The 22,406-nt window shown below is 38.1% G+C and overlaps 1 protein-coding gene across 7 annotated transcripts in view; it reads left to right on the top strand.

The window, feature by feature from the left end:
* Positions 1 to 22,406, top strand: part of anks1b (ankyrin repeat and sterile alpha motif domain containing 1B) — a 209,080-nt gene that overhangs the window by 121,639 nt on the left and 65,035 nt on the right. For all 7 annotated transcript variants that reach the window (XM_067427655.1, XM_067427659.1, XM_067427652.1 and 4 more), the window contains one exon: positions 20,337 to 20,968. In XM_067427655.1, the coding sequence (XP_067283756.1) occupies positions 20,337 to 20,968 (632 nt within the window). The remainder of the gene's footprint in view (positions 1 to 20,336; positions 20,969 to 22,406) is intronic.

Raw genomic sequence — 22,406 nt, forward strand, 5'->3', positions numbered from 1 at the left:
TTGCATATTGCAGTATTGTTATAAATATAGTATACAGGTGCTTAGAATATCATCAAAAAGTTTATTTGAATGAAATGAAAACTGTGAAAATGAAATCTGCATCTCTATAAAGTTGGTCAGCAGCAGGAAGTATGAAGTGCTCTAAAACGTTCTGTTATATGGCTGTTTTGACCTTGGACCTCAGAAAACACAGTGGACCAACATCAGCAGATGACATGACACCCCAAACCATCACTGACTGTGGAAACTTTACACTGGACCTCAAACAACGTGGATTGTGTGCCTCTCCTCTCTTATCCGGCAGACTCTGGGACCCTGATTTCCAAAGGAAATGCAAAATTTCCTTTCATCAGAGAACACAACTTTGGACCACTCAGCAGCAGTCCAGTCCTTTTTGTCTTTAGCCCAGGCGACACGCTTCTGATGCTCTCTGTTGTTCAAGAGTGCCTTGACACAAGGAATGCGACAGCTGAAACCCATGTCTTGCATATGTCTGTGCGTAGTGGTTCTTGAAGAACTGACTCCAGCTGCAGTCCACTTTTTGTGAATCTCCCACACTTTTTTGAATGGGTTTTGTTTCACAATCCTCTCCAGGGTGTGGTTATCCCTATTGCTTGTACACTTTTTTCTACCACATCTTTTCCTTCTCTTCACCTCTCTATTAATGGGCTTGGACACAGAGCTCTTTTTGAACAGCCAGCTTCTTTTGCAATGGCCTTTTTGTGTCTTGCCCTTCTTGTGCAAGGTGTCAATGGTCATATCTTTGGACAACTGTCAAGTCAGCAGTATTCCCCATGATTGTGTAGCCTACAGAACTAGACTAAGAGGCCTTTGCAGGTGTTTTGAGTTAATTAGCTGATTAGAGTTTGGCACCAGGTGTCTTGTATATTGAACCTTTTCACAATATTCAAATTTTCTAAGATGCTGAATTTGGTATTTTCCTAAGTTGTCAGTTATAAGCATTAAAATTAAAAGAAAAATACATTTGTAATATATCAGTCTGTGTAATGAATTAATATAATATATACGTTTCACTTTTTGAATGGAATTAGTGAAATACATACAAATTTTGATGCTATTCTAATTACATGACCTGCACCTGTGTAATATTTTTGATGATAATGTAATTATTTAGTTAATTTTTATAAATGAATATACTTTATATAATTAATATTGCTTATTACTTATATTAATATTACTCTATTAATAGACAGACAGACAGATAGATAGATAGATAGATAGATAGATAGATAGATAGATAGATAGATAGATAGATAGATAGATAGATAGATAGATAGATAGATAGATAGATAGATAGATAGATAGATAGATAGATAGATAGATAGATAGATAGATAGATAGATAATGTTACTAATATTATATTATATATTACTTATATTTTATTGTATTATGTTATATATTCATTATAATTGCATTATATTATATATTCATTATATTAATTGTATTGTTAAATTATATTATGTTGTTATTTTATTTCAAAATTTACAATAATGCATAATATTACTTTTTTACATATAAAATACATATATTTCTAAAAATATATTTACATAGTTACTATTATATTATATTCTTTATATTATATTAATGTATAAAAAATAATAACATAATGCACAATACTTTTCATGTAGTGGTAAGAAGTATTTATGGCTGTTAAATACCCTCCCCATTGGCAGGTGTGGCTGTGAAAAGTTGATTGTGAAACTTTTCTACCATTTTTTAAACTGTCACTTTTATAGATCCCAAAGGGTGTCATTACTATCTTCTGTGTCGCTCCTGAAATTCTCCCCTCCTGTGTGAATATGTGGCAGGATGACCTGATAACCCTTAAAATAAAGCCTCATTTGGCCTGTGAGTTACACGAACTCTCCCTGGCCACATTATACGCTATTCCCTATACAATACAAGTGGTATCTTAAGGAAGGATAGTATTGATGGATAGTGAAGGAAATATCGCTGTTGCATTCAAAACCCTTTTGCCACTACAGGGAAGTTTATATCTCTGTTTGCCAGGTCTGTACTGTGAAAAGGGCCTTTTCATCTCAGTCCCTCTCCAGTCTAACAGGGGGCTTTTCAAATGGAGGGGTCCTCTCCTCTTCTCTTTGATGGCGGCTCCCTGTCGGCCTGCCCTAATACACGTGTCTCCTGTCCCACTGTCACAGGACTTTGTATGGTGGCATTTCATGTGGTTTTTGCGGTGTTTCATCTGGTAGCGTAAAGTTCTGAGGTTCTTTGCCGCCTTGCCTGGAACATAAGCCGATTTTTAGGTTATTAGCATCTAGCAGTGCCTTCTGTCGATGGTACATTTATTTAATTCTGCTGGCATGTGAAGGGAAAAAAAAGCGCCATCACTGGAATCACATGTTAGCATCTCCTCTGAGAGGCCAAGACATGAATACCAAGCGCTGTTGTGATTGAAGCCACGGATCAGAGCCGAAATCACAGTAAAGTCATTGAAGTCCTCTCTCTGCAGCTCCAGGAATAGTTCTCACATTCTCATGCTTTCGTTCACCCATCTTCTTTTTTCATCTTCCTCCTCCTCACTATTTATTAGCTTTATAATGTCCATTGTATTGTTGCCGTGGCAACTAGCGTTGAGTGAGGAGCGCATTGTAGTTTCTTTGATGCCGTGCCTTCATAGTTGATGAAATGAAGTTCTGTCGTCTCCCTACAGTAGGTGCGAGAGAGATGCCGAGATAGACGGAGGCATGATGAGTGTGGAGAAGACAAGTTCTCATCGCTTTGGGTTACCAAAGGTGGTGTATTTTTATCCAGCTGCGCTTAGTGCAAACGTTATTGATGTGGTGTTTTGTAATTGTGGGGAGAGATGAGGGAGATTGCAGTGCTATGATGCACTGAGGCCTTTCAGCTGCGAGATATTGTCAAGTTGTTCTTCTTTTAGTGCCAAGCATGAGGACCCCATCACCCCAAACAGGCAAAAAGTTCAGCAGTAAATTCATTTATTGGATGTCAGAATGAAATATTAGAATATTCGCATTCCTATTTAATAGGTCGGTTTCATTGCAAGTTCCTACTTCTGAATTTGGAAATTGTAATTAAAATCGGATGGATTGGTGGATTGGAATACAGTTTTCAGTTTGAAATAAAATTGATATATTTGGCAATTTTCAAAAAGGTATTTTTCTGGAAATTGTTTGCCTTTGTTGCATAGGTGGGATTGTGGAGAGGCAGGAAGTGAGAGGAGGTTAATGGGATGGGCAGTACAGTTTGTTATTCACAGAAAGCTATGGATTTTAAGGGGGGGGGGCACTGAGTTTCAGTCAATCTCATGTCAATCTTGAGTACCTATAGAGTAGTATTGCATCCTTCATATCTCCAAAAAGTCTTTAGTTTTATTATATTTATAAAAGAAAGATAGGCTGTACCAAGACTTTCCGGAAAAAAACGATTGGCTGGAGGCGTATCGTGTGGCCGGAGCTAAAGAATGACTAGCGCACAGCTACTGCATGAAAGCGTCTGAAAGCTGTGGCATTGTCAAGCGTGGTAATAAAACGTTACCCTAAATAAACCATGGCTATCAATCAGATACAACTAATACATATATGATCCAGAATCAGATCCGGAGGGTGAAATAAATTGAACAGGAGAAGCAGCAACAGCATGACGTCCGTCTCTGTGGTATGTACTGTATTTAGTGACTTGTCAACATTTGCGTTTGTTTACTTGTGGATAATGAGGACATGATTTGGTTTATGGACTATTGTATGTGACTAAACCTTAGCAATCGCAAGCAAAACGGTGTTGCACGTCAGACTAGTGTATAACGTTACATAGAAAAACAATGGAGTAGCGCATTTGAATGTGCTTTGTGTGAACTAGGTTTATGTTTGGTGTGGTTCAATAAACAAACTGACACCTATAGTGGTCAGCTAAACAAATGTATTTAAACACACGCCATACATCACATGCTTCATTGATAAATTAACTAACGTTATACGATAAACACGATCGTATAATGCTAGTTCATTTATCAAGGAAGCATGCGATGTATGGCGCGTTACAAAGGCAAACAACACGTTTACTGATGTTTACTCACGCGACGATATCCAACTACACACAGACATTTGAAGCAGTTTTACTCACCGCCTGCTTCCAAAGCACGATCGTGAACCTTTATCCTCACCGCTCCATCAAAAACACACTTCTTTGGTGACATTGTCGATTGTTGAAGTCCTTCATCAGTGTTTATGGGTGGCGTGCGTTTGTTTTCTCACTCTGGTCCGGTCGCTCGCGCGCACACCAGGGATGGAAATTAACTTTTTTGTCCACCGGCCACTGTGGCTGGTGGATTTCAAAATCTACCAGCCACTCAACGTTTTTACCAGCCACTTTCTTGTTTTTAACCGACAACGTGTAACTGCACGTGAAAATTAATACTACAAGCTCTACAATACTTAAGCTGTTTATTTAATCTCAAATATCAATGAAATACTAACATTTTTTCACTCTTATACACACACAAACCATGAACTGATATACATTTCATTAAATGAGTAGGGCTCTATGTTCTCTCTTTTTTTTTTTTTTTTACCTGGATGTGGCATTTGGATGATTCTTTTATGGCTTCCAGTTTTAGGTTTTTAGTACCAACAATGAAACTACTAGTTTTGGCATCTTCTGAAGCGTGTTGATGACATACAGAGCAGAACATTGTCAGTAGGGATGCATCGAAATAAAAATTATTGGCTGAAACCGAAGCACTAAAAGAAATTATGCCAATTATCCATTGCATTTATGGCTAATGCTATGACTGAGTATCTTTACTAAAAATCAAGGCATTGCATTAATTAATATTAAGGTTTCAAATAATAAATCAATTACAAATTATGCAAATATTTATTTAGCACATTGCAACATCAAACAGTATAAAATAAAATTAGGCAGGTCTACTAGCCTACAGAAATGTAATAAAGTAATCAAATGTAAAATAACTGCATATTTAACTGTTTAAATGAAAGATTATTCCTTATTAAACTTACAAAAGCTATTCAATCAAGAGCAGTGAGTGATGTCCCTATCGTTTGTTTGACATTAAACAGACAGCAGTAAAGGCTACTGCCCCTTTAAGACCTAATAGAGGGATATGCGTCATCTTTCACGACTGTATAAAGTTCACTTAAGGCATATTCAGACTATGTCTGCTAGAATTCTCATCAAGATGAACATGTTGGCATACTTTTTGTGTGAGTTTGTCCGTTTAAGCACAAGACTTGAAAGAGAACTCAATATTTGCGCGCTGTGAGACGGGTGCGCGCTTCCGGATAAGTGTCGGATCTTCTCTCAGTGCGCGCGAGTTATTATGGTTATTATTCGCGTCTTCTGGCACTACATCCGGGTAATGACGGCGAAAACGACTGGTCATATTCGGACATACATAGTGCGGCCGCACTCGCATTCACTGAACACAGTTTATAAAGAGGGGAAACAGCTATTTTTATTTACCCGCCACAGTGGCCGGTAGGTGAAGCGAGTTTACCCGCCACAACGCAAAATCACCCGCATTTGGCTGGTGGCGGGTGCTAATTTCCATCCCTGGCGCACACCCTTCCGAAAGAAGAGCCCGTACGGCCCATACAAGGACATTCCGACCCGTTGACGTCAAGCGGACCCATACTCGAAAAAAACTCTCCGAAACTTGTGTGAAACCGGAAGGAGTATTTTTGACACAGAAATACTCTATCAAACGTCCAACTTATTTTTTGGAAACTTTGTCCATGTTTGGGATGGGAATCAGAGTCTTTAACAGTGTAAAAAGCTCAGTATGCATGAAACAGCATCTCCCCCCCCCCCCCCCCCCCCCCCAAACCTACTCTTCAAAATATGTAAAAACTATTAAACTAAACTAGTTAAAATAATACTTACAGTGGCTTCCATGATGATCCTGTAAATGACTAGGCCAACTCGAAACTTCAAGACTCAAAAAAAGAAGAAAATACCGGGTTACCCACTGGCAATTACAACATTGTGGTGGCGTTCTTGTGCATTCAGTCAGCAAATACAACCATTCTGACATCACTTAAAGGCAGCATAAGTCCAATCTGTGTGTGCATCTTGGTAACGCCCATGGGCATCTATTTCCAGAGAAGAAATTACAGTTTTATCTACTTGAATGGAGAATTAAATCTTTTAAACGGTTGGCTAAATGTACAATTCAATATATATACACTCTCACTGTCACTGGGGTAGAACCTTTCAAAAGGTACACTTTTGTGCCTAAAGTGTTCATATTGGTACCTTAAATACATATTACCTAAAGATAGGTGTTACTCCAGTTGTGATGTTGCAGGAATAGAAACCGCTTCTAAAATAGATTCATTGCGTGTTGCCTTGCAGCTGGTTAGGACAAAAATTCTAATTAACATGGAAAAGATACCTTTTGTCGCGGCACATGTAGTTAGGACACGGTGTGACAAAGGCACATAGGCTATATACATTCTCTAATGTGGATAGAGGCATATTTGTACGCATCACTATACAACATATGTCCATATAAGGAGAAAATATATATTTAGTTTTAACAAGAAAATATATTATTATCTTATTATTATGAGAAAAGTTGGCGTTTTAATGACATGGGGAAAAAAGTATGTATGTGGCAGCAATGCATCACCATTGTATATACAGTGGGTACGGAAAGTATTAAGACCCCCTTAAATTGTTCACTCTTTGTTATATTGCAGCCATTTGCTAAAATCATTTAAGTTAATTTTTTTCTCATTAATGTACACACAGCACCACATACTGACAGAAAAGCACAGAATTATTGACATTTTTGCAGATTTATTAAAAAAGAAAAACTGAAATATCACATGGTCCTAAGTATTCAGACCCTTTGCTGTGACACTCATATATATAATTTTAAAAAATAGCAGTGCCCTAGAAATTGTGCCAACTCTTCAATATTTTATTTTTGCACTTTTCTGTTTTTCTTTGTCTTTTTTAAATTTATTTTATATATTTATAAAAATGTAAACTTGAAAGTAGACATCTAGAATAACTAGACGTTGTCTTTGTCTGTTGACTTTTATTTGAAAGTTGTGATGAACATCTTCCTGTCTTCTCCTGCCTCGCGTAGATTTCTTTAAATGTCCAAGAACTATAAACTGAACTGATGGCCACTTATGCTTTTCACCATAATAATGGAGTGTTTTGGTGTGTGCCCATGCACTCATATTATCCTGCTCCCTACTCGTCTTTATGAGTCAGCGTGCTAACGGAGCTCTGTGGCATAATTAAACGCCATCATTCCATTAAAGAGAGTTTGATTAGAGGATCTGTGTGTGTGTTCCCCATGGTGCAACCTCCCACAGGGATTCACAGATCAGAGTCCTGTGCCTTGAGTGGTTAGATTAAATTAATGTTTTTATTGTCCACTTATAAACACACATCCATATATATGTACTTCTACAGCTGTAAAAGCACACACACACACACACACACACACACACACACACACACATGTTGGTCTATGTGGTTTACAGGGACTCTCCATAGGCGTAATGGTTTTTATACCGTACAAACCGTATTTTCTATCCCCTTACACTGCCCCTGCCCCTAAACCTACCCATCACTGGAAACATTCTGCATTTTTACTTTTTCAAAAAAACATCATTTAGTATGTTTTTAAGGCCATTTGAATTATGAGGACATTTGATATGTCCTCATAAACCACATTTATAGTGTAATACCAGTGTAATACCTATGTAGTTCTGCAAATTTGTGTCCTCATAAACCACATAAACAGGCTCACACACACACACACACACACACACACACACACACACACACACACACACACACACACACACACACACACACACACACACACACACACACACACACACACACACACTCACACTTGTATCATCTAAACAGTTCTGGTTTCTAATATAACACTACCATCACTCTTCTGACAGCATACGGACCCCCACAGCACTTGTCGATGCTGGTTGCCGTGGAGATGTGCAGTTTGAGACAAATGGGAAAGCTACAGTGAATTCAATATTTCATAATTGTTTATTATTCCTGTGGGTATATATGGAAGGATTCCATACAAGAAAGGGTATATTGAATTGTATATTGTAGAAGTGCCACCCATGAGAACTGAGAGACTGACAGATTCATAGACTGATTTGTATCCCTGCGCATGTAGACGTCGAGAAGCAGGCCTTTTAAGATGTTAGGCGATTGACAGGTCTGATATTGTTCTATGGCTTTTAATATCTGAGAGTGAGTCAAAGACAAGTTCCACAGAAAATGAAACAAGATTGCACCAGGCGTGGTGCTGAACCCTTCCCTGCAAACTTAACCTAACGTACCCCTCCTGATGTAGCTCAGGGAGGAAAAGCTCACACGCTCACACACGCCCTGCTTTATGACTGTCTGTAGGCTACACAAGTTAATGTTTTTTTTCTAATTTATGTTATTGTCACTACAACGTTTTTGGGCTATTGGAATTTTATGCTGAATACTTTAGTAGAGACATTTGATAAGGCAAGAACCACTATTGCTATTGCTCATACTTAGTGCATACTTGGTTAGTGATATGAACAAACAAACCACAAACTGTGCTACTGTGTACCAGGTTTTTTAGCACAATGATATGCCATTGCTAAGGTGTTCTGGGTTTCTATGTAATTACTTACTGCCCCAAGTCAAAAGAGCCCACTCAATAATCTCACCTACTATATAAGCTCACAAATACATATGCCTATGATATTTTGGTATCTATATGTCCCTCATTCAATGTAAGTCTATGAATTTTTATATGCTTGGTAAAAATTACAAGTCTAATTGCTTTGAAATTTAATAGCATAGATTTCCTTTAAAAAGCGCATAATTTGACTTTTTTTTACATTATACATGCCCAGGGACTCCCTCTCTCTGCCAACTTGGAGCCCTTCAATATAAAAAGAGCTAGATTTTCATAGTAATGGAAATTGTTATACGCTACAGTTCAAAAGTTTGAGGTCGGTAAGCAAAAAAAGAAAAAAGAATACAGCAAAAACAGAAATATTGTGAAATATTTCTAATTTAAAAGTTTCTAATTTAGAAACAATTTAAAATAACAGAATTTTAATAAGATTTATAATAGGAATTTTTAGCATTATTACTGTCTTCAGTGTCACACGATCCTCCAGAAATCATTCTTATGTGATGATTTGCTGCTCAAGAAACATTTCTTTCTATAATCGCAGATGAAAACATGAATGAAAAGATTAAAATAACAGCATTTCTTTCAAATAGAATCTTTGGTAACACAGTACATGTCTTATAAATCACACTACTTTTGAACGGTAGTACACTCTAAAAAATGCTGGGTTAAAAACAACCCAAGTTGGGTTGAAAATGCACTAACCCAACAATTGGGTTGATTTTACCCAAGGGTTGAGTTGTTTTAACCCAGCGGTTGGGTTAAATGTTGCTTAAGACAACCCAATGGCTGGGTTAAAACAACTCAGCCATTGGGTTAAAACAACCCAATTGTTGGGTTAGTGCATTTTCAACCCAACTTGGGTTGTTTTTAACCCAGCATTTTTTAGAGTGTATATATTAATTCATAACGCTTTACTTTATTAAATAATATATTATGCTAAACAGATATTTTTCTGCTTGCTTTATCATTGCAGACCCTAAGTATGAACAGTAGTAATATGCTTTAGCACTAAGAGGATTGTTTTCTGTTCTATTCGATTATTAGTGTCATTTATTTATTTATTTATTTATTATATGTGAAATGCATGGGTACACGTACATTTTCCTCTCTTTCTCTCTGCGAGCTACTGTAGGACTGGCAGGATCTCTGGCCCTATTTTTGGCAGGAAATGGGTGCAGTTCAATACGGCGCAGTAAACATTTGTTAACAAGCAATTAAACATGTGGCCTTTAATCCACTGGAAAAGACAGCCATCAGCTCAGTGTGTGTGTGGGTTTGTGAGCAGCTCAGCCCATTCTGCTCTTTTTCTTCTGTTCTCCATCATTACTTCCTCCTGCATCTACAACCCCACCCTGATTTTGAATTTCAGACTTATCTAAATAGACAAACAACTTCAACAAAGTGACCGTATAATGTATAAGCTCACGAATACATACGTCTATACGTTACTTATTTTCAGTTTCTGCTGTGACATGACAAGACATGACAGTGCCTTGTGTGTGTGTGATCGAGTATGAGTGTGCACAGATAAGTGTGTGTGTGTGTGTGAATGTGTGCACAGAAACATCACTGGAATGCTGTGTGGTGCAACAGTGGCCCTATCAGATCTTTGAGAATGAAAAACTTCATGTAAATGAATTTGTGTGAGTGTGCCCTCAGAGGTGGGACTCACACACATAGCCTCATTCCTCTTAAGATTGTTCTCCTGGAAAGTCCTGCTGGCTGTTTTGCTCCTTTATACCTTTTTGCTAAGGTATACGAGCGCAGTAGAGGTTTATAAGAAGGTAGGTGGTCTAGAGTTATTGTAGCATGTGATATTTTTAACCGTGGGTGTTGCTCCAAGTTTAATGAAGGGGAGGGAAAGTTCACAACTTTTTAAGAATATATACTCTTTTTAATTTAACCCCTATCGGGCTTTAGATGCAAGCTGGGATTCGCTTTTCACTGTCAGCCCAGCATGCACTGCAGCTCCTGTTGTATCACTTGCTTTTGCTGATGTTCTCCCCCCTGCTGTTTACTGCATGTTCTGGAGGAGTTCTTCACACTAGTGAGTCAGAAATACAGCAGCGTAAGCTCATCATCTGGATAAGACCTGCGTAATCTGCTCTCAAACCCCAGCAGTCTAGTCACCCGAAATCAAAATGAAGTCCTCATTTACTGTGGTTTTAAAACAGCAAGTGCTCCATATGACTTGAGCTCTATATTCTAAATCTTCTGAAGTTATATTATATCTTTCAAATCTCATTTGGGCTTGCTTGTATTGAAGCTGCAGTCCGTAAGTTTTGCCTCTTTGTCGCCATCTCTGTTTGAAACCTACAATTACAGTTATTTGCGGAATTGTCATCTTTACCTGGGTTGTGCATCGGCACGGCTCCTCAGCGCGGATAAAATTAATCTTCTGAGGAGTTGTGTGGCTGTCATTCATTATGTACTTTGGAATCACAGATTCTGTGTCTTGGAGTATGACCAAAATAAGAATTTTCACTGGAAAATGTCATTCGAACAAGTTACATATCTGCTGCTTTTGATCTGACTAACTGAGGAAAAAAACACTGCAATAAATCATGCTACCAACGGTGATTAAATCTAACAATCGCTCAGCTCACATCACATCAAAACGTGCAAATTATTATTATTGTTAATAATTGTTAATTTTAAAGGGTAAATTCACCCAAAAATGAAACGTCATTAATGACTCACCCTAATGTTGTTCCTCACCCGTTAGACCTCCGTTCATCTTCAGAACACAGTTTAAGATATTTTACATTTTAGTCCCAGAGCATATGCAATCAATGCACACTATACTGTCCATGTCCAGAAAGGGAACAAAAACATCATCAAAGTAGTCCATATGTGACATCAGTGGGTTAGTTAGAATCTCTTGAAGCATCGAAAATACATTTTGGTCCAAAAATAACAAAAACTACGACTTTATTCAGCATTGTCTCTTCTGTGTTCCTCAAACAAAGAGTCAAACGGTCACTGAATCGATCAATGATTCGGATCGCAAATGTCACGTGATTTCAGCAGTTTGGCAGTTTGACACGCGATCTGACAAACTGCCGAATTCACGTAACACTGGCGATCCGTGTATTTTGTGTATTAGCGTTACATGTAGATTTCAATTTCCATACAGTCTAATCTTTTGCTTTTGACTAAGGGGGAATCATACTTTATGGTGTAATTTGAGCATTTCTGGATTACAATCCACCATCAAAATGATAAATTTAATTATTCCAGCTGCTGTGAGAGAAGGCCTTAAATAATCCAACACCTGCAGCATCCTCGCATGCGATAGCCTACTAGCTGGGACTCCTCCTTAATGTATACAGACGTGCACGAAATTCCTGTGAAATGCTACCAGTAAACCACTCAAATTATAACACATTATTACAAGCTTACCGTTGTGAATCGGGCTAAGGTAAGGGGATAGTTTTGAACACTGGCTGGTTATTTACTTGCTCAAAAATTGATTTTAGATAATTGTTAACCAAAAAAAAAAGTTAGCAGCTTTAAATATGGTGAGTCAGGATGTATCCTTGATGTAACCAGATTGAATATGTGAAAGTGAAAATGTGAATTAAGCCTGTAAATTCTGTTCTTAAATGTAACTGTTTATTGTTAGACCAAATCTAATCTAAAAGAAAAGTTATGCATATCTGTTTTTTGTTGAGTATCATATATGATAGCTTCATCAGGCTGTTTTTAGCCTGGATCCACCCTCTTACGTACTTCCACTCAATTTTCCTTTTTCTTCAGTACTCCGTGTGGGATTGCAGTATATTCTCTGGTTTTCTCCGGTCAAATTTTAACTTGTCCTATCAGCGAACAGAGGGAGTGGCTGAGAATGATGACATTGAAGTTGTGCGCTAGTTTGAGATGACATACGTCATGACTAAACGTTAGCGATAGGTTATGGCAGATCCTGAGTGGCTCTGGGCAGATCCATTCGTTTTAAACTTTTGGATCAACAGAGTACCCGCCTTCAAGGAAGTTAACGCTTGTCAATGGAGAGTGGCCAGACTCTCTGTACAAATGAAATGTGTGAGAGTCAGGCTTTTGTATTCATATAGTATGATATAAGAGAATATGGAGCTCAAACTCAAGAAGGAAAAACATTTTTTTTTTTTTTATTCAGAACGCTAAACTTAATAAATATGCATTTATTTTGTTACAGTAATATTGTATTTGGTAATGTAAATCAGTAAGATCTTTATAACAGTATAACAGACTATTTGCATAAAATGCATATAAATATAAGTGTTTACTCTATATTTCCCAATATGTCTTGGTAAAATGCTATTCAATTGCCTAGTTTTATGATAAACGTTGTAGTTTTTATTTTAGGTGCACAACGTGTAATGCATGCAATGCAATGATGACAGTCATATATGTACAAATAAACATTCATCAGAAGCCTGATGTATCATTTCTGATATTCACATTTAAACAAATAAATATATCTAGCAATATAAAGCGTATTAGTATAGTGTACAATTATACTTTTAGGCCCTTTTACTTACTAAAACGTATAAACTATTAATCAGATGACAGAATGCACAACATTACATAAATCAGTCACACTTTGTTACATCTTTTGGAGTTTGGAATGTTTTAATTATGATATAATTGTATTTGTGTGTGTGAACTATCTTTTTAAACACGAGGAATGAGCCACAGCTGGTGATTCAGTAACTTTTTGCACCTGTTCTCTGCCGATTATTTTTATTTTTTGCTTTATTTTTTTGGAGTACAGCAACCTGTCAGTGCATCAAATTGAATAGGGTTTGTTTTTATCAAAGGATGATCTCTGCTCCACTGCTTTCGCCTCAAAGCTTGAGTTTCTCAAATATGTGTCTATAAATTACGACAAGTAACCCAAGCGATCAAATTACGTGAGATAGTTCAGACGCTGTGCTGCGGGATAAATTTCCTCCCGCTGACCCCGGATCAGCCTTTTGTACCCTGCGTGAGCTTTTGATGCACTCTCTGCTGTGCTCAGATAAGGCTTGAGCACTTCTGCTGAGATCTCTCTGATTCTTTGCCCTGTGGGTCAGTTCAGATGGCGCCACAGTCAATCAGCAGTAGATCCGTTTCTTTCTTTATTTCTTTCTTTCTTTCTGTCAGTCCTTTCTCTGTTTCCTCTCTCCCTTCTGAAACCCCAAAGCTTTGAGTCCTTGATTTTAGGGAAGCCACTGTGTTGTTTCCATGACTACCAGATGTTGAGGTTCCAGCTCTAGATCTAATCTGAGAGGATTATGGAAAAAAGGACAGCTATTAGAATTTAAAGAGAAGAGAGAGACACTAAAAAAGATATATATAAACACTATTCCACTGTCCATTAGATATATTCATTTACTGATTAATTTAAGTCTATATTTCTGTAATTTTCTATTGGTTCATTTAATTAAAGGATTACTTCACCAAAAATGAAATGCATATGACTCACCCTAATGTCGTTCCACACCCGTAAGACCTCCGTTCATCTTCAGAACACAGTTTAAGATATTTTATATTTAGTCCGAGAGCGTATCTAAGTGTATGCACACTATACTGAAATAAAAACATCATCAAAGTAGTCCATATGTGACATCAGTTAGTTAATTAGAATCTCTTAAAGCATTTTGGTCCAAAAATAACAAAAACTACGACTTTATTCAGCATTGTCTTCTCTTCTGCGTTTGTTTTCAACTGTACCTACACTTAGATACGATGTCGGACTAAATATAAAATATCTTAAACTGTGTCCCGAAGATGAACGGAGGTCTTACGGGTGTGGAACAACATTATGGTGAGTCATTAATGACATAAATTTCATTTTTGGGTGAACTAAACCTTTAAATAAATGAATTGGTTTGTTCAGGGTTCCAGCCATCACAAAAAACTTTATTTCAGTATTCCACAGACATTTTACTAAATATAAGTAGCTCTGCATTTACATGTCAACTAACTGTCATTAGTATTAGCAGATAGTCTGATTATACTATCTGCTAACACCTAATGTTATGGTCCACCAACAGACAATCAACTGACTTTAACTAACTTTGCAAGTACATGCCAACTTATTTTACTAACCCTAAAGCTGGGGTACACGGTGTGGTTCTTCTTGCTGTACGAGCTTGCGGCTCTGCTCACACGGTGTGTGAGAGGAATTACGAGACAAGCCAAACGCATTAAAAGCACCTCCGGACCTCCCGGTAACTTTTAAACATGTTTAAAAAATCTGCGAGTCGGCCCAATTTTCATCAGCGTATAGGCTGTCCCCTATTGCCAAATCATACACAACCACATCACATAGGCTAGATCAGTGAGTACTATTAGGCTATAGCTCAATGGCTGCAGCCATACAGCGTGCAGCGTGCAGCGTGCAGCGTGCACATACACTCAAGCTCCAGTCTCTGTGTTTAAAGGGAATGTATTATGTCTTATTTCATTCTGACTTATTTACACTGTTAAAGAGTTGGATTCTTGTGCTAAACATGGTCAAAGACGTATGACAGAGTATTTCAGTTCCAAATACACTGTTCCAAATACACACAAATACACCGAAAGGTTTTTTCTGAGTATGGCCCTTTATGACGCCATAAAGGGCGGAATTGTATGGGCACTTCTCCCGGGTAAGCATGTGCACACATCAACCAGAGTGAGAGCAAGAGCATGCCCATCAACAAGCTTCATCAGGTTACAAAAGCTGTCAGCAGCACTGTCATGTTGTTGGTAGACAACATTTTTGTCCATAAGGAAGTATGTTTATGGTTGTGAGAGAAAGATAGCCTAGAAAATTCAGCTTCTCAAAGAATCCAGCGTTAAGGAAACAGTGGATGCAGTTTGTTAAAATTGTGCTTTTTATTTTATTTTATTTATTCAAACTTCAGACATTTTCCAAACATTCCTGTGCAGATTCGATTTCTCAGAAAACGTTCAGAGCCACGCACGCATACAAAGAAACTCTTTCCCTTGATAACTCCTGTAGTTTGGTGACACATTTCTCTCAGTGATGGCAAAGATTTCAAAGCCCTCATGTCTTTATATTACCCATAAACTGTGCATTTTATTTGATCTGTTTCACAGAAACTGAAGTGAACTTTCCATTATGGCTGTGTAGGAGTGCTGAGTGGTTTCTATACTGTAGATTGTTATCTACTTCTGCCTTCCTGTAAGCCTGGAGAACATGCTCTTTTTCCTTTAAAGTCACCATGAAATTAAAACTGACTTTTTTCTTTTTTACAGAATGTTGTCATGTTTATTATAAAGACTTTATCTGTGCACTTTTTTTTATTCATGTGCATTGTGCACTTATAATCTTTAATAAAAAATGTTAACCTCCAAACTGACATTCATATCTGCCTCCATTTAGCAAGCAACCCCCAAATTCTTATGATCCAATCAATTCCTTAGGACGAAATCAAACCCTGCCTTATATTTTTGTCTCTTTCCACTTAGACATGTCACAATAGGGAAGAAAAGACTATTGCAACTTCTGTTTTATGCCAACTTTGACATGCAACTTTACTCTGTTTGCTTTTTTTTTTCTTTTAAGTCTTTTATTTAATGTTAAATTCATCAAATACTGTATTCTAAAGTATTTTGAATACTTATAGGCCTATCCTGATACTTTTGCCATCATTTTGTGTTTTTGGGGGCGGATTAACATCTTCATTAACATCATCTCTGACAACTAGTTGAGCCATGTAACTTTTTTGCCGTATAGACATAATGTAAGGCATAGGGGTGTCACAAGTATCGTTGCTTCAGTACCAAATTTGGTACTGAAATAAAAAAAGGTGACGATACTACATACTACATTTCTGTAGTATATACCGAGTGTATTCAGTACCCGCAACTGAGCTCACTCGCTTCTATGTTTATCTAAGCGCAGGGGCCCAGACTGTAGCCAAATATATATATACTAGTGTCTATGAATATTAAACTGCAAACTACTATTTCAGCATTCCTCCTGTATGTTCTGCGTCAGATGCGCGGTTTTCATTTGCAGCTCGCACTCACACACCAACCCCCTCATAGGCAAGCTTGACACCCGCTGTCTTTTTTAGCCCTTGCCGTGTCACTTTATGATGATATGAATAAATGCATAAACTGAAAATGTACCGTTTAACTTGAGAATTTACCGTTTAACCGTTTAAAAACATAATATTGTCATACCATGAACACAGACACTCAAAGCTCTTTACGGCAACCCGTCAAAAATAAAAATTCGGTTTAACTTGAAGAAATTGACTGAACTATATTAGACTTCTGTTGTACAGTAGTTTTAGCTGCGTCTCTATGTAATAATAATATGTCTCTACTAATAATAATAATTATGCCTAGCTTATTTTTCAATTGATCTTTTTTTAATGTTTACTTTTAAACAGCATGTAGCCTTTAAATGCTCATGTATTATTTACTTATAATTATTATCATAAATAATAAACTCATTCAATTTAATCATTCTTTTTTAAAATAGTTAAATAAAATAAAAAACATTTAGCTGGGGGTACCGAAATTGGTACAGAGAACCGTAACATTTTTATTGTATTGGTACCGACTACTCGAATTGTGGTACCGTGATATCCCTAGCAGATTATTCATTGAATTCTTCAGATAGACAGATAGAGTCAGCCTACCTTGTTCTTTATTTTCTTTTGGTCCTATTCAGTGTGAGTTTTTGTCTGCATTGTGTTTGTATTTGGCCTCTCACAGATGACGGTCAAGGCCTCTCTGTGTTTTGTATGCCGACCGCTGTTTTGCCTGAGATGGCAGTGACCTTTACTACTGTTGTGATAACTCATGCTGTTTCTGTCTCTCAATGGATGAACTCATCATGGCATTTAACTTGCGATCCTTTCACTCTAGATGATCAAAACTGACACGGGCCATTTTGTACAACATTACAAGCGAGCATGAATTATTACAGCCAAAAATTTGATCTTCATTTACTCACCCTCATGTTGCTTTCTTTCTTCCATGAAACAATCAAATAAACTAGTCACTCCTCTCCATGCCATTATGAAAATTAAGCAAAAGCATCATAAAAATGGTCATAAAAATTAGGACCAACATGGTTATGTTATTCTGAGACTCATTTTGTTTGTGTCCAAAATTGTGTCTCTTGTTGTTTTCACCTGTTTTGCTCTCCCTCAGCCAGCAGGAGTGTAATTTGATCTTTATCGGTTGAAAATGCTGTTTACACGAGCTGGAACACGGCACAGACGCCGGGAAAGGACGGGATGGGGGTGTGTTAAGCTCTGATGTCTCCCTCGGAGTGTTATAGATACTGATATCCTGTTTAGCGTCATGTCTCTCCGCATTCACTAAATCTGACTGCTGGAGTCCAATCCAGTGTATGCATCAAAATCCTTTTAAGCGCTGCGTGTCTTTTGTCGTCCACACACGTATTTATCACACGGGACACTGCCATTTCACTTGAGATAACAGATATGAGATCCAGCATGTAGAGGTGGCGCAGTACATGCAAATGCAGTCCTGCGATTTATATTATATGCTATGAGTGTGCTGCTTTATAGGCTCTTTTTAATGAGGTTAACACTCATTCAGAGCCTGCTTTGAGGACTTGTGGGGTTGGGATGTGATGAGACCAGAAATGCTTTTGAGAGCCGTTTTAGTTATTCATCAAAGCGGATTTTGCTCGGTCTCCATTTAGTCTTGTTTATTTGTGCTGTGAGCTTTATGCAAGATCGACACATTTTTGATGCGAAATAAAAATAGCATCTTTCTCTGTGTTCCTTTCAGATTCCTCTATTGCGGTGGTTATTTTGTCCTGTAGCAGAGCGTTCCGTTCAGTTGATTATTCTGCATTATGAGATAAAAGGGAAACTCATGTGACTGTCTGGACAGGATCAAAGCAGGATGTACCAATATGTGTGCGTTTGTTCTGTGTGGGATTCAGTGAATTGGTTGGAGATACTAAATGTCTGTTTATATGACCAAGTTTTACTTACATTTATTATAATTTGAGTTATGGTTAGGTCTGCGTGTAATTTGCGTTTAAAGGAACACTCCGCCGTTTTTAGAAATAGGGCTTTTTCAACTTCTTTCCTACATTTAGATATGTGGCAAAGGCATTTTTATCTCAGTGCATGCATTGTTTTAGTTTGGCAGGGTCACCGCTAGCCTAGCTTAGCATAATGAATGGAATCCTATGTTGCCAGATAGCATGTCCTGAGTAAAAGTGATTAAAAAAAAACGATATTATGGGGAAGCACAGGCGAAGCACTGCTAGTTGGGCGCAGAGATATCACGGCTCTCATCCTCACGTCCTCCGGCTGTGACAAAACCTTTCCATTCATACAATCTACACATCTACTTCCCATTGCATGTTAATTTAATTAATTTTGGTTGATTTGAAAGTACTTTAGAATCCCAATTTGCCAATGAAAGAAACACTACTCCGTTGTTCCATATTTATAGCAAAACTCCACAATCAGCACAGAAAATGTGATAAAAAGCGAAATGAATGCAGATTTCACAGTGACCTAGTTAGTTGTCCTAATAAGCATGACCTATTACTATTGCTCATTCTAAAAGGTTAGGGATTCACATGTTATGTTGAGTTCAGGTGCATTAAAACATTACACATTTTGTGCTACAGACATAAGTGAAACCAAGTCATAAGGCTTATCAAGGAGAGGTGCTATTACTTGTGCAAGATTTACTTATATTAGACTTATGGATTTATGGTGAAGGAGAGAGAATTTTATACTTGAACATGTAAGAATCCACCTGAAAACCCCCTCGAATCGAGGTGGCGGCTTTCAACTTGCAAGAAACATTCATGTTTTCTTCTTGAAAATAATACCTGGAGTTATTAATATTTGTTTACATTTTAGAAAGCAAAGACAACCTCTAAAAACGGCAATGCTCATGACTGCTCAGAACAAATAGAGAAATAGGAAAACCACCTACACCTTGATGAATGTAGATGCCATAACTGGATTTGAAACATAAGAGCCGCTCATATTTATCAAGAACTGAATAAACCCAGTGACCTCCATGAACTGAGATCTGTCCTCACTTACACCGCAGATCACATGCTGCCTGAGGACAGCTTTTAAGAGCTCTTTAGTGACGGAGTCCTGGGCTTTTTTGTATGGGACAGTGCAGGAGACAGTCCTCTGTGGGCTGTAGGGGACAAGAGGAGGACAAGAACAGGGTCTTTCTCACTCCAATGAACAGATAGGTTTGCCCCCAGCCTCAGGCACTCTTTTGGTGCCTGTCTCAATAGCTAGTCGACCGAATGACACATATACAAATACACAACACTAGTTCATTTCTCCCATCTGTCTGGATGCTTGTACTTCAGAGTGAGGACACATTTGTATCTTTTTTTTTGTTAAAGGGGGGACACTGTCCATCTGCTCATAGAGACATGGTTCCTTCTAGATTTAAGTTTTAAATGGTTTGTTTATACTGTTATTGCTGTGTGTGTGTGTGTGTGTGTGTGTGTGTGTGTGTGTGTGTGTGTGTGTGTGTGTGTGTGTGTGTGTGTGTGTGTGTGTGTGTGTGTGTGTGTGTGTGTGTGTGTGTGTCTGTTTTATGTGTAATAGAAAAGCATGACTAGGAGAGAGAAGGACTGAAGCCTTGAGAATCTGATTTTACAGATTTTTTTCCCTCCTTGCAGATGAGGCAGTGCACCAGAAAGAGTGCATAGAGCGAGACGACCGGAGAAACAGCCACGTTCCCGAGCAGTTTGCCGGCCTCCTCCACGGCTCATCTCCCGCCTGCGAATCCCCTGATAACCCTTACCAACTCTACGGCAAAGTGCGAAAGCTCAGCGTTCCCGAGCCCCCGCTCCGGCACGGGAATTTTCTCCGAGCGCCCGAGTACTCGCCTCCGTTCCCTCGCACCGGCAGCGAAGCGTCTGCCCTTAAGACCCAAAGAGAAGCCAAACCGCAGATAGTCTACAGGACAGTTTTTCACACACAGGTCAACCAGGGTGAACCGGGTGGCAAGACCAAGGGGGTGCATGTGAGGAACGGTGAGGCCCGGAGCAACAGCACGGGCGGCAATAGCCCAGCGAGCGGCAGTACCAGTTACGAAGAAAGAGCCTGCACACTTGGGAGGATGAGGTCCATGCCAAAAAACGTTTTGGACCTTCAGCTGTCCAGAAATTTCTCCAAATCAGACTCTAACCTGGTGGCCGTGTCTCCCATCGAGGAGGAGCAGTGGAGTTCTAGAGGACAGAGCAGCCCTGGTAAAAACAGCCCCAACAGACTGGAGAGAACCCCCTCCTTTACAGCAGAGTGGGAAGAGGTAATAACGTTTTAATTACCAGCTAATTGCAGAATCATTTCCACTTAATTAATTCACTTAGCTTGAAGTAACCAAGCTGACTGGCTTGAAAGGTTTTCTTTCTGTGTTCGGCGCATGTTTTTTGATGTGCGCTGCAAAAATCATGCCATTTCGCCAGAAAGCCTAAATTATTCAATGTTGTCATGGAAGCTAAATGATTTTTAATGTGTTTCTTTAATATATAAAATATGCATAATGATAGGCCTGGGACACGTTTGAGCTCTGTTTTGCACTGATGGTGATCTGTTTTCTACTAGGGCAGCTTTTATTCAGGGTAATGTAGCATATAAAATGTCAAGCAATCAGTCAATTAATGGAGGAAGTGCTTTTGAATAATGACATCCTAATTATACTGAGTGAACTGATAAATCAAAACAAACATGTCTATAATTAAAATAATTAAAAAAGGTGTTGTTTGCATAAAGAAACCCAAGATTATTTTGACAGTTAACCTTCAAATTCTCATTATTATCATGTTTAAATACTTTGCTATTTAAAAAAAAATGTTGTACAGTAAATTAAATATTTTTTTCAAGGATAACAAAAATATAGCCTGGACATCTTTAGCCCTATTCGGATGGTAATTGTTTCTCATGTGGAGGTCCGTAAAAACACCTTTGCATGCCACCTCAGTGATAAAACTCGTGCATTCGGATGGTGATTTATTCCTGGTGAAGGAGCGAGTTTTGTGATCATGCGCACCTTGGAACGCTGCTCACGTGGTCAGTCAAATGATTGTTTGTCTGGTGTAAAAATGTCATATGCTTGGAATAAAATATTATTTAATTTAATAATAGGAAATTATTAGTTTAAATCTCCTGTTTAAAAAGTATGTAATTAAAACATTTTTGTGGAAATGTGGAAATGAGTGGAATACTGCAAATTAAACCTATATAACATTAATTACTGCCGTAATAACGCTTCATTTCAAATGTTTACATGTTTGTTTGTTTTTTCTCTTTTGAGCGGTGATGTAAGCTTCTTGTAAATACTTTCCAGCATTTCAGTAATAAAGTGTAGGCTAGATCTTTAAAACGCATCCAAATTACAGGGAACCGCAACGATACGGTGTGCCGCTGCGGTCAAAAAGGATATAAACAGTTAATTTTGAAACTATCTTTTCTTGAAAACTCAGAGATGTGGATTCGGACGGCAATTAAATCACCACACGACCTTGGTGTTTGTCAAAAAACGGTAGGTAATTCGGCTGGGGATTTTTAGATTTTTACGAGGGTGGTGGGAGAAAAACACTGACATTCTGGATTCGGACAGCAATAAAATCACAGACTATTCCCTGTAAATGATGAAAATACCTTACGACCCCGCGAGAAACAATTACCGTCCGAATAGGGCTTTTGACAGATATGTTGAGAGATTTACTGTATTGCAACATTTAATC

Source organism: Pseudorasbora parva, chromosome 20 (genome assembly GCF_024679245.1).
Source record: "Pseudorasbora parva isolate DD20220531a chromosome 20, ASM2467924v1, whole genome shotgun sequence".
NCBI lineage: Eukaryota > Metazoa > Chordata > Actinopteri > Cypriniformes > Gobionidae > Pseudorasbora > Pseudorasbora parva.